This window comes from Struthio camelus, chromosome 5 (genome assembly GCF_040807025.1).
Source record: "Struthio camelus isolate bStrCam1 chromosome 5, bStrCam1.hap1, whole genome shotgun sequence".
Taxonomy (NCBI): domain Eukaryota; kingdom Metazoa; phylum Chordata; class Aves; order Struthioniformes; family Struthionidae; genus Struthio; species Struthio camelus.
The window spans coordinates 4,220,191-4,232,962 of NC_090946.1; the positions used below are offsets into that span (position 1 = coordinate 4,220,191).

The 12,772-nt window shown below is 48.5% G+C and overlaps 1 protein-coding gene across 5 annotated transcripts in view; it reads left to right on the forward strand.

Moving 5' to 3' along the window:
• The window catches only part of MYRF (myelin regulatory factor), an 83,614-nt gene that overhangs the window by 37,690 nt on the left and 33,152 nt on the right, over positions 1-12,772 (forward strand). For all 5 annotated transcript variants that reach the window (XM_068944269.1, XM_068944270.1, XM_068944271.1 and 2 more), the window contains exons 4-5: positions 3,253-3,314; positions 12,343-12,643. In XM_068944269.1, coding sequence (XP_068800370.1) covers positions 3,253-3,314; positions 12,343-12,643 — 363 coding nt within the window. The remainder of the gene's footprint in view (positions 1-3,252; positions 3,315-12,342; positions 12,644-12,772) is intronic.

Here is a 12,772-nt window from a genome sequence, read left to right on the forward strand (position 1 = left end):
CTGCATGCATCTGGCATTCTACAGGATGTGAGAGGTCATACCTAAGGATCATAGCTATACTATGTTCATAAACTAGACCACGTTACCTGTCTGCTGGTTATACATCATCTTGCCTTATACAAAGGACAACGGATCCCTAGTTTTGTAGAGACATCAGAAGCTGCTATGACTGTGAGAAGAGCTCCGTAGTCATTCGGGGCTGGGACAGGTAACTGGGGCATATGTCTTGGATATGTCTTGCTCAGCTTTGCGTGTGATGGATCCTTGCCTTGGCACATGGCTACATGAGCAGACTCTTCCAGGACCTGGTGATCATTGCAAGTAATGGAAGCTGGATTCATAGCAAATCCTAATTACTGGAGATGGAGAACTTGGTTTAGGTGTAGATGAACTGTGTCACTTTTACTGGCAGCACTTCTTCAGCATCCCAAAATGACTCTTCTCTGTTGACCTGGGCTTTTTCTGAAGAAAAAGTCTTCCGTGTTGGATACCAGCAACCCCTGTCCTTAGGCTGGGCTTGTACTCCTGACCTCCCTAAGCTCTCAGAATGAGCTCTGCAGTATTGTCCATCTTTCTGCACTGAGATCTTTTCCAGGCTTCCGGGATTCCCTTAAGTCTCTGGCCCTTCTGTTATTGCCCAACTCTTGGCTTGCTGAGACCCAAATCCATATAAATTTATAGGAAATAAAAAGTATGAAGCTATGGCCAGGTTGTCAAGAGGCCTGGAAATAAGGCTGGTGATGGATAGCCTGGACTCAGAGTATGAGGGGTGTGGAAAGGTGCCTCTAAATGAAGGTGGAGCATGAGGATGGTGATTATCCATGAGGATTATGGAGGATTATCCCAGCCCATCCCTCTGCAGTTCCTGTTGTGTACTAGTTAGTTGGTGAGAACCTATTTCTTAGGCAGTTGACTCCATTGGTGCAGGAGTCCTGGTGGTTAGTATGGTTTACAGTTACAGTTCTGCGTGCCTTTGGGGCAGAAGTATCTGGTTTCAGAGGTTTGTGCATGGTATTCTGCACATTTCCTCCCCACAGCCCTAAGAACCTAGGGAGGAATAACCCCATGCAGCAGGACAGGCTTCGGGTTGACCTGCTGGAAGGCAGCTCTGCAGAGAAGGAGCTGGGAGTGCTGGAGGACAACAAGTGAAGCATGAGGCAGCAATGTGGCCTTGTGGCCGAGAAGGCCAAGGGGATCCTGGGGTGCCTGAGGAAGAGTGTTGCCAGCAGGTGGAGGGCGGTGCTCCTCCCCATCTCCTCAGCCCTGGTGTGGCCACATGTGGAGTAGTGGCTCCAATTCTGGGCTCCCCAGTACGAGAGAGAGAGAGACATGACACTACTGGAGTGAGTTCAGTGAAGGGCTACAAAGAGGATGGGGGGGAGGGGGGGACTGGAGCATCTCTCCTCTGCAGAAAGGCTGTGAGAGCTGGGCCTGATGAGCCTGGAGAAGAGACGACTGAGCGGCGATCTCATCAACGTGTCCAAGTATCTGGAGGGAGGCTGTCGCGAGGATGGGGGGCCAGGCTCGTCTCCGTGGTGGCCAGTGACAGGACAAGAGGCAACGGGCAGAAACTGGAAGCCAGGAAGTTCCATCTGGACCTGAGGACAAACTTCTTTCCGGAGAGGGTGACTGAGCACTGGACCAGGTTGCCCAGAGAGGTAGTGGAGTCTCCTTCGCTGGAGCTATTCAAAACCCGCCTGGAGGCGATCCTGGGAAATAGCCTGTAGAGGACCCTGCTTGAGCAGGGGGATTGGACTAGATGAGCTGCAGAGGGCCCTTCCAACACTGGCTATTCTGTGTTTCTCTGATTCTGTGACTTAGTTTACTTTTTGGCAAGTTTTCATCCAAGAAGCACTGTTTTGTCTGGCAATGCTGTGCTGCCACAAAGCTGATGCTATAAGACAGGGAAGGAAAAAGGATCCCCACTGAAAATCCACTTTTAACAAGGAATATGGTGTCAGGAGATGGAGAGGAAAGCACAGCCATGTTTGTCTTGTAAAGAGCAGACTTTGGCAGGGTACTGGGCTGCTGAAACCTGATGGAATTTGCAGAGGCTCTGGATGCAGCAGATATGAATGGGCAGACAAGATATCTACCTGCCGGGATAACCCGCTGCCAAATATCACCACAGAGGCAGAGCATGTTGCTGATGTTAGGGTGAAGGGAGCCTTTGTCTAGAGTGCAGGTAACCATTGTGCCAGCCAGTCCACAAAGCCTCCATCTCCCTCCCTGTCTCTGCTGTGACTTTTGGTTGCAGTGGCCACAGCTTAGTCTAATTGGTACCTGGGTCTCAACTTTCTGAATGCATTTGGTCTCCATGTTGCCAGAGAAGAACTGGTGTCAGAGGCAGGCAGGCCCTTTACTTGTGCACCAGGATGGCTAAAGATCTATCCTGGCCTGAAGATCTGTGAGTCTTCAGCTTTCCCCTGCAGGAGGAGGTACATGGTGGAGGGGCTGGAAAAAACAAAAAGGAAAATAAGTTCAAATTAATTCACAAAAAGGTGCTTTGGAAAGGGCTAAAGAATCCAGCTGCCTAGAGTCTGAACTAGCTGAAGGTAAAAGAAGAAAGTAGGAGCTAAAAGTAGGAGTTAACCAGCTTCCTTCCCTGTGTCCATGCTGCCACTGCACACTTTGAAAGCTGATTGATTGTCAGTCCTGCTCTCCCTGAGCTATGGGGTGTGCTGGATAAGGACACTGAGATTTCCCACTTTTATTTCATTCCATTTGTCAGTTGGCCAAATCCTGCTCTTGGTGACACCGGAGTAAAAACTTGGTGATACCACTTGCAGCTGTGGTGCTCAGGTTTGTACAGGTTGTAAGGCAGTGCAGCAACGAGCTCGCAGTCTTCCCAGCTTTCATTTCGTGCGTCAGAACCCAGGCTTCCCCAGAGCATCCTATTTTCTCATAGTGAAGCAAGTGGTCTTTCTCTGGGGAACAGATACATTTCTGATTGGCTTCTTTTAACTGGTTATGAGCTACTGAGCAAAGAGGAAAGTCCTGTTGGCAGGTCAACAAAATGTCTGTCCCTGCAAATCAGATCAAGAGAAGACCTATGGGGAGGGGTTCGGAGTGACAGCAACAGCAGTCCCTAGCTTGTCAGCAAGAGGCACTTGGGGTGATGGGGATCTGCTGTGGGCGCAGCTGAGGTTTTGTTTTAGAGTCTGGAAGGTACTTTGATCAAACTGGACCTATCAGCTGTGTTAGAAGTTAGTTTAAAATGACCTTCCCTTTTCTTTCTCAATCACTCTGCAGCACTTTACCTGACTCTCCCCCGGATTCTGGATCAGAAGCCTACTCCCCTCAGCAGGTGAATGGTAAGTGCTTATAAGAGAGAGAGGGAGGAAAAAAATCAAAAAACAAAACTCAACATCCTCCCCCTCTTTGTTCTGTGAAAGTGGTTGGCTCTGAAATCTTTATCAGACGGGAGAAAACAGGCGGCTGCAATACGTGGGGAGATTATCAGTTAGTAAATATCCCTAGACTTTCGCCTATTGTTCTACTGCTAGTCTTTGCAAGGGGGGAGAGCGAACAAGAGAGGGAACGGGAGAGAAGGCGAGGTGTGAATCCATTTACACTGTGAGCGATCGGCAGTGTGGCTTGTCCCCAAGCAGGGTGGGATGTGGAGCCTGCAAGGCTCCTTGTCCTGCCCTCTGCCTCGGGTGAGTGAAAGGCTAGGAGTGCAAGCACGTCCGAAATGAAGCTCAGCTCGGGGAGACAGAAATGAACTCGTCGTTCACCAGTAAGTTCCTTCTGAGCCCTTCCCTCCCTTTCAGTGAGGCCAGCTAATCCTGGGGGGTCTTCTGCCCCTGTTACAAAGGGCAGGGGGAGCTGGGCCCCTCCCATTCATAGGCAGGGTTGCTGCTAGGCCCTCCTGACTCCCCGTGGGGAAGGGGAAGCCACTGGGTGTTATTTCTGACCTTTACCATCCTTTGACGGAGGAAACTTCTTGTTGAGGAAGGAAGGTTGCTCCTGATCTCCCCTCCCCCTCCCCAACAGCACCCTCTTCCCCAGGCTCCAACCCGGTCCCCACCAGGAACAGTGCCTGCTCTTTTTTTTGATGGAAGAGGTCAAGAGTTCTGTTTATCTTACAAAAAAAATCCCTGGAATTCCTCCTGCCCCTTCCTTAAATATAACAAAGAGGCCGGGTTGTTCACCACGGGGAGAACTGCTTTGACATACTGGCAGAACAGCGGCACTGCTGCTTTGGGAGAACAGGAGAAAGAGGCTCTGGAGAGTACGCACAGAGCAGCTCATTCCTCATGAGGGAAGGATCGCATTCTTGGATCTAGTTTTTCCGTGGATCTGGCACTACTGAGAACGCAGAGCATGGGTCCTGCATTTGGCAAATGCGTCAGCAATTACCCAGCCTCTTTCCCTGCCCTGGATTAGAAGCACATGGAACTTGCTTATGATACCCTATGGAGACAGTGATGATTGTGTCCAGAGTATCTGCTCGTCTAGTATCCTGATGGAAGAGCATGTTCTCTGAAACTTCTGTATGAGTTGTCCCTTGAAAGCAGAACAAGGTGTCCCAGCTTGTATGCAATCTACCAGTGCCATATCTGGCTGTACTGCAAGGACAGGGCATTTACTAAGGACATTCTAAAGAACCATCTCTTACAGTGTTTCACAGAGGAGGACATGAGGGTCCTCTTCTGGCCCTGAAGCAGCTGTCTGTCTCTAAGGACGTGGCCCCCTTAAAGAGTAATTTAGAGAATATTAGAAGCTTTCTCAGCCAGCTGGGCTGAACAGTGCTGAGACTGCTTGGTCAGTTGTGTTGCTGAGCTGTGCTAGTCTTTGCCCAAGGTTATGCTGATGGAAACTGAGTACTTGCCAGGACTGCAGGGGCCCCACTGTGCAGGACAGCAGGAACAGAGCTGGGCAAGGTGCATGTAGTGCTCAGTACCATCACAACATGACTGAAAAGCAGAGAGAGACTGTATGCTAGGGTTGTCACCTGTCAGCCCCACCCACTGCATTAAAGCAAGACTGGTCTGTCTTTGCTCCTGAAGTCATAATTTCTGAGGTTCTTTCCCCGTTCTCCCTGAATAGTTGCAGCATGGCCTGTAGGAGCCTCAGCCCTGGTTTGGAGCTTGTTCTTTGGGAGATAGGTTAGTTCACAACTCTCTGGTCTTCCAGAAAAATGAGGCAGTGCTGAAGGTGGTTTGATCTAGTTCTGGCTGCTAATTCTCACTCCCAGCAAGCTCTGTACCCCATGGCTGCTGGAACAAACCAACCCCTTCCTTTCCAGCGAGCCTGTGTGCAGTTCCTGATGTGGCTCCTCCTGCCCCAGTCTGCCAGGCTCAGACCATAGATCCTTGCTTGCTGTGGGTAGAGGGACTAACCCCTGACAGCTCCTGGTCCCCAGCCCCCCCCCCCAGCCCCCATGGGCTAGTGCTATTCGTTTGGACAGATAACTCCTCTCTTCCCTGGGGCAGCAGCAGTGTGGGCTGGTGCTTAGCTAGACTGTCAACTCGAACAAGGTAGGCTGGTCTGGGAGCAGGAACTCTGTATGCTGGTATGGGCACAATACAGTGCATGTCAGAAGAAGGCACTGAGAGTTCTCAGTGAGTAGCAAAAAGCCATTGAAGAGAGCAGAATGGGTGAATATGTGGAAGCGCCGCTTCCCTCCCCAGGTAGCCTTCCATAGAAGGGCTCTGTTTACACACTTTTCCAGACCCCAGAATGGGAGGAGTTTTCTTATTTTCAGTTGAGTGCTTTGGTCTCATCAGTCAATCACTGACTTGACTGGTTGTTCTGAATGACCAAAGTCCATCCAACCCAGTGTCTGGCTCAAGGCTGTCCAGTAGAATCAGCTTAGGGAAGCACTCTAGTAAAGAACATGCAGGTTTCTTCCCTGCTATCCCTTCCAATAGTCTAACAGCCTGTAACAGGCTGCATGCATTTTCTCCTTCTTGCAATTTGCTGGTGCTTTGCTTCATCAGATGCCCAGGCTTCATTTTTCTTAACATCTGAAGACTGACTGATTGCAAGGTGGAGTTTGCCTGGATTTTGTCTTGTGAGCTGTGGTGAGATAGAAGGAGCAGGTGGGGACATATGAAGTGACCTTGCTGATCTCATCCTGTGCTACATATTGGAGTGAATGGAAAAGCTGTGCTAGTTGTTCCTTCTTTGTCATAAGTCAAGCCTTCCCTAGTGCTCCCTCCTCTCTGAGTAGCCCTGGACCAGTGCTCTTGTGTCTTGCACCTTCCACATACTCTGCTTGGTCATCCTGAGTAGCAGTGTCACTTCAGACCAGCTTCGGTGCAGTGGAGTTGGGAATTCAGCTGACCTTGTCTCTCCAGCAAGATGTGCCTGTTGTCCACATCCTCTTCCTCCTCCCTCATAGTGGAGGTGCAAAGACGCTTTGCCTTGCATTTGCAACATCTACAAAGTCACTATCCCTTCCTGGTCCCTTTGCTTCTCATATTCCAAGGCCAAGTACCCCAGGAACCAGTGCCTGAATTTCTGCAGAGATACCTGACCTTGCAGGCTAATGCAGACATGCTTTCTCCATCTGTAAGGCAAAGGCTGTGAAAACAGATGAACTTTGTCCTACTGTAGAAAAGTCAGTGGAGTCCTGCTTTATGGGACTATGAAGAGAAAGTTGGTTAGTGTTGAGGGCCTGGAGAACATGCTGCACATTTCCCACAGATCCAGAAACTGCATGGAAAGCTCTTACTTTGAATCCGGTAGCTCAGCTCCACATTTTCTGACTAACTTGAGTCTTGCTTCTCAATCCCAGCTTCTGAGGTGATGTGCTGTCAGCTGGACATGAGCTATTTCAGCACCTGGCTTTCTACCAAGTTTTGATTAAGCCTGTATGAGCATGCTCTCTCGGCACAGATTTGGTGGACTGAATTCTGGATAGTTATCAGGAAGATAACCTGAATTTAGCTGTTCTTTTTCTGTTATTTTATGTTGTCATTTTTCCACTGTTTAAAGGACTATGCGATCTATCTGTTTTGCAAATACAGATTTTAGAGTGGAATAGAGATCTTCAATTTTAATGCTAGGATTGAAAGGAAGGACTTCCATGCTGGAAAGTGTTAGAACATCCACGCTAGGCTTTAGATACTACCTGCTTCTCCAGGAGCTACCTGTTAATGCCTTGAATTCCCAGTCATCTACATCCAAGATCTTCACTTACTTTTTTCCGTTTGATTTTTATGCAAAAATTTGAAAATGCTTTCAGGTCATATTTTTCTCAGCATGACATCTTCAGCAACCACTGTTCTGGATTTTTTTTTTTTTTTTGCTCAGATGTAGGCTGTTCAATATTAAGATTTCTCTGTGCACAGATTTTCCTGTATAGATCATCTTATAGTTTTTGTCAGGTCATTTCTCCTATGTGTCTTACACTGAAGTTAGCATTAATTCTTTAGCTTTCCTGTATTTTTTTCACCTTGTTTCTTCACTTGCAGTATCGAATAGTGGAAGAGTTTGATTTTGCCCAAAATGAAAAACTCCCTGGGTGAATAATGTTACTCCTCTTTGCATTGTTTATTTTGAGCTACAGTGAGGATAGTGAAGCTAGTGTAGAAGATTATTGCAGTTAATCAGATTCAGGTCTTTGCTTTTCACTTACTTACATCACAAGCCCATTCCATTTTAGGGTGCATCAAAAGATAAAAATGAGCTGCTGAATGATGCCAAAGCTGGTGATTTCTGGAAAGTTTGGAGCAGATACCTAATGTTGTCATCATGGCTGACTTCTGATGACACTTCACAAAAACTTCACAGTTGCAGTCACCAGGGTGACCAGTCTGTCAGTTCCATTGACAGTGTCATACAAACACATTTGACCTCAAAGAGACCCAGAAATTCCTTCCTGCTCCATCTGAGATGAGCACTGAGCTTTTTCAAGTCTTCCAAGCATACCAGCTTTCTTACCAAGATATGTGCTTTCCTTTAGGAAAATTGTTTGTTAATATTATTTCCTTTAGTTAAGTCACTAGTTTGTAGAAATTTTCTAGACATGGTGGGATGCCATCATTTTGCCTAACTGTACATATTTGAAATTTCACTGCAGAAGTCCGAATTAGTTCTACAGGCCCCTTTCTACTCAATGGAGAGAAATAAATTCCTTTCCACTATCTTAGACTCCTGCTGTAACATGAGATGACTCACATCATGAATGTATTTAATTTTTTTCATGAAGCCAGGTGAATTGCTTGTATTGATATTCAGTGAGCACTGATTGAATGTTGTCAGCGTTCATCAGCCACTTTGGCTTTTCTGAGCTAGAACAAGAAACCACTAAGGACAGTATACAAAACAATGACAGCACGTGATTAATCAGTGAGATGGGCTGTTCAGCTTTATGCAGAACTTCCAAATAGGATCGCTTCTATCCTCCAGAAATGTTTTGGTTATAACCAAAGCCCTTCGCTGAGCACTGGTATTGCTGTGTGTTGGACTTATGGCTAGCTGGAGTCTTAAACAGAGTTGGAGAAAGTGATTTGCATGTACCTCCACACACCAAGTATTTATTTACATGGTGCTATAGTCAAATCAACCCTGATTATGGCATCACTTCAGGGTCCAATTATACATAGAGGAAGAGGAAGGTAGGATAACATTTGAATGACCCTTTTTGTTTATTTAAATGTAGAGATCAAAGTCGTGTTCTGGTTTAAAGTAAAAAACAAGTAAGTGCCACTGCAGAAATGCTCACTGATGATGCCAATGAGCTGGAGATATTCAGATCATTCAGTCATCCCTTCTTTTCTCCACTTGTTCCCATGCCTGTCTCTACTCTCATTGGAGAAGAACACAGTGAGTGTCCTTGCACAGTAGTATTCTAATATAGTGACAAGCTTTGTTTAGTGCTTCAGACACAAGCTGAGTGTAGACATGCTTGAGGTTGAGTGGGATGATGGATAAGAGAGAGAAGCTTCTGGAGACTCCATCATCAGTCATGGGGGTTGGTGACTGCAAGGTATGTGAATGCTGTGGCCGAAAGAGTAGGATGTTGCTGAACCTGTGGGGGAGGGATGGTCCAGTAGTTTGGGATACTGGCTTAGGTCTCGTAGGTTCAAAGCCTTGCTCTGTTCCAGGTTCCCTGTGTGAGCTTGCATGAGTCATTGAGAAGAGGGTTCACCTCACCTAACAGTCACTCTCCAGCAGTGAAGTGTTGACACCAAAGGCATTTTTCTGGGCCCTCCTTCATAGTCACTGCAGGAAGGGATCTCTCCCACCTGTCTTAGGATAGGGCCAGTCACCCTGTGGAGATGTCCATCTCTCTGCCAGACCTACAGAGGAGACTAGGCAACTCACTGAGATAAGACATCAAGCTTTCAGCTGGCCAGTGCTGAGTGAGATGAGTTCCATCCTTAGCTTCTCAAGGCTTTTTTGGTGGATGAGAGTCTTATTTCATGGCAGGATATTGTGTCCCACAGCTGTGAGGAGCTCTGGCATCATGAAGTGGAGAGTCCCTCTAGGCACCTCTGGCTTCTGGGCAGCCTGGTTTTGTCTGTGCCACTGGACTGTGTCATCAGGGCTAGTGAGGCTTAGCTATAGGCACAGAGCAGGCTGGGGCTGTGGGCACAGCATCTGAGATACAGAAACAGATTCTCCCGCATCATTTCTGGCAGGATCTCCTATGAGCCGCAAGTAGTGGGTAGGCACTGAGCAGGTAGGCTACTGGTTGCGCTCTCAAACCCTAAGTCACTGATCTGCATTCTGCTACCCATTTCTTGCGTTCCCCAGGGGCTTGTATCATGTTAGCTCTTTGCAGAGGGATTCTATGTACATACAAGTATTTGTATAGTGCCTAGTAGGACTTCAGGAAAGTCAAGGCCTGGGTTGTTGCCTAGGATATCAGATGGAATATTCAGGGTAGTACATCCTGGCATTCAGTGAAACCTGGCAGTTAGATGCTCAGCTGGTCTCCTTGAACAGGTCAATGTCCCTGGGCCATGCCTAGAATCAGTAAAATTAGGTAGAAGTCAGGTGCTTTCCATTTAGCTCTGCATTTCCCAGCACAGACTTCAGGGCAGACCTTGTTGCTGACGTTATGTTAGACTGCAAGACCTTTGACATCCCGTAGCGCCTTCTTGGCCTATGTGGTAACCACTGCATGTTCCTTTCTGCTACAGGAATGATGTGATTGACACTTTTCCTATTTAAAGGGAAATACGAAGCTAACACAAGCTACCTGGGAATTTCTAAATGCACATTTTTTGCTACAGAAAATCCATGTCAGATACCTAGGTTTTTAGCAAATATCAGAAACATTGATGGAAGTCTTCCTCATTGCCCATCAGCCTAAGGACCCAGTTGCCCTCTGAGTTTTGGTTCTTTGACCTTTGAGATGCTGAGCCTTGCCTGCTTCCTTTGTGCTTCCCAGTTTTAGCCTCATCTGTTCTCAGAAGACGTACAGTGAAAGAGCCCTGATTTCCTAGATCATCCCTTTATCCAGCTGACCAGCCACGGCCCTGCTAAGTCCATGCTATATAGATGCCACGTGGACACATGCTCACCTGGACAGACTGTGTGTGAAGTTGATAGCCAATCTACTGCACAGTTTACATAGGAAATCAAGGATTACTGGTCTTCCTGGAAATCAATCTCCATCAACACCTCTTCAAATGATGGATGCAGAATGAGAAGAGAAAGGGCACAGAACAGTCAAACAACTATTAGAGTACTAGACAAAAACAGTGGTTTGATATAGATACACACAGACATCCCAAGACATTAGCAGGGCCTCACAGGGCCTCATTACTGTTCCTAAGCCATAGAGTTATTGTACTTGCCAAGACATCTACCATAAAGGAGTGGGGGGAGTTACCTACCACCAGCATCATCTACAAGCATCTGGACTTGGCCAGGTAGCCCCCACTCCTGCTCATGATGGGCCTAAACAAATCCATGACTGAACCTTTGAGCTGCTTCAACTTCAATGTAACCTTTGAGCTGCTTATTCAACTTATTCATCAATGACCTGGAGGAAGGCACAGAGTGCCCCCTCAGCAAGTTTGCTGATGCTCCAAAGGTGAGCAGAGTGGCTGACACACCAGGAGGCTGTGCTGCCATGCCGAGGCACCTGGGCAGGCTGGCGAGCTGGGCGGAGAGGAACCTACCTCATCAAGTTTAGTAAAGGCAAGGGTAAGGTGCTGCACCTAGGGAGGAAGAACCCCCCCACAAGCAGCAGGACAGGCTGGGGGCTGACCTGCTGGAAAGCAGCTCTGCAGAGAAGGAGCTGGGAGTGCTGGAGGACAACAAGTGAAGCATGAGGCAGCAATGTGGCCTTGTGGCCGAGAAGGCCAAGGGGATCCTGGGGTGCCTGAGGAAGAGTGTTGCCAGCAGGTGGAGGGCGGTGCTCCTCCCCGTCTCCTCAGCCCTGGTGTGGCCACATGTGGAGTAGTGGCTCCAATTCTGGGCTCCCCAGTACGAGAGAGAGAGACAGGACACTGCTGGAGAGAGTCCAGCGAAGGGCTCCTAAGATGATGAAGGGACTGGAGCATTTCTCCCCTGAGGAAAGGCTGCGAGAGCTGGGCCTGTTGAGCCTGGAGAGGAGAAGGCTGAGGGGGGATCGTATCAATGAGTATAAGTATCTGGAGGGAGGATGTCAAGAGGACGGGGCCAGACTCTTCTCCGTGGTGCCCAGCAATAGGACCAGAGGCAACGGGCACCAACTGAAACACAGGAAGCTCCATCTGAACATGAGGAGAAACTTCTTTCCGGAGAGGGTGACTGAGCACTGGACCAGGTTGCCCAGAGAGGTTGTGGCAGCTCCATCCTTGGAGATATTTGAAAGCTGTCTGGACACAGTCCTGGGCTACGCGCTCTAGGTGACCCAGCTTGAGCGGGGGTGAGGGGGTGGACTAGATGATCTTTAAGGTCCCTTCCAATCTCAACCATTCTGTGAGTCTGTGATTCTGTTTTTTGGAAGCCTGACTGGGGTGTTCTCTCCTTCTAGCTCCCTCAGCCCTTTTGCTGATGGAAGGTGTGTGGTGAAGTTCTATGATGCTGATGACGTGATAAAGGCTCTGTAGTTACAATTCTCTTACTGGGAATCCCTGGAGGTCCCTGTGGGATGCCATGGAAGAACCTGGGAGGAGAAGTCCACACAGGGCAAGGTGGCCGCTGCAAGGGAGACAAGGTTGCTAAAGGGTCTCAGCTTTGCTGAGGGCTAGGCAGAAGAGGCAGGGCAGTATGGGTTCATGAAGCTAACCAGGTTTGGCACAATTCTGGGAAGAGAGGAGTGCTTGAAATCAGTTTTCAGTGGTAGATTTGGAACAGAGGCTATGTCTGTGCTGGACATGGGTTTAGGACATGCAGTGTGTTGTCCTACCTGTTGCTCTAACAGATCCCTCGTTCTTTCTCTCTTTCAAGATCCTCACCTTCTTCGGACCATGACCCCTGAGAATATGTGCCACATGACTCCCCCGTCCCGCCTGGATCACCCTGCTCCGCCTCCTCCACCTCCCCACCTCCAGGGTCCTCCCCCACCTCCACCTCACCCTCACCAGCAGCAGCACAACCCTCATTACCCCAGCCTGCAGCGGGACATGTACATGAAGGCTGAGCCTCTGATGCCGCCATATGGCATTGGGCAGGGCATGTCGCCGGGCGACCTCCACCATGCCCAGCAGTCGCAGATGCTGCACCAGCTACTCCAGCAACATGGAGCAGAGTAAGGCCTTAGAGCACTGGGTACTTTCGGAGTTATTTGCATGTTTTAGGGAACTGAGAATGAGGGGCAATGGGAGCTTGAGGCTTGCAGAACCTATGAGCAAAAGGACGGGTTTTAATTGCAAGTTGG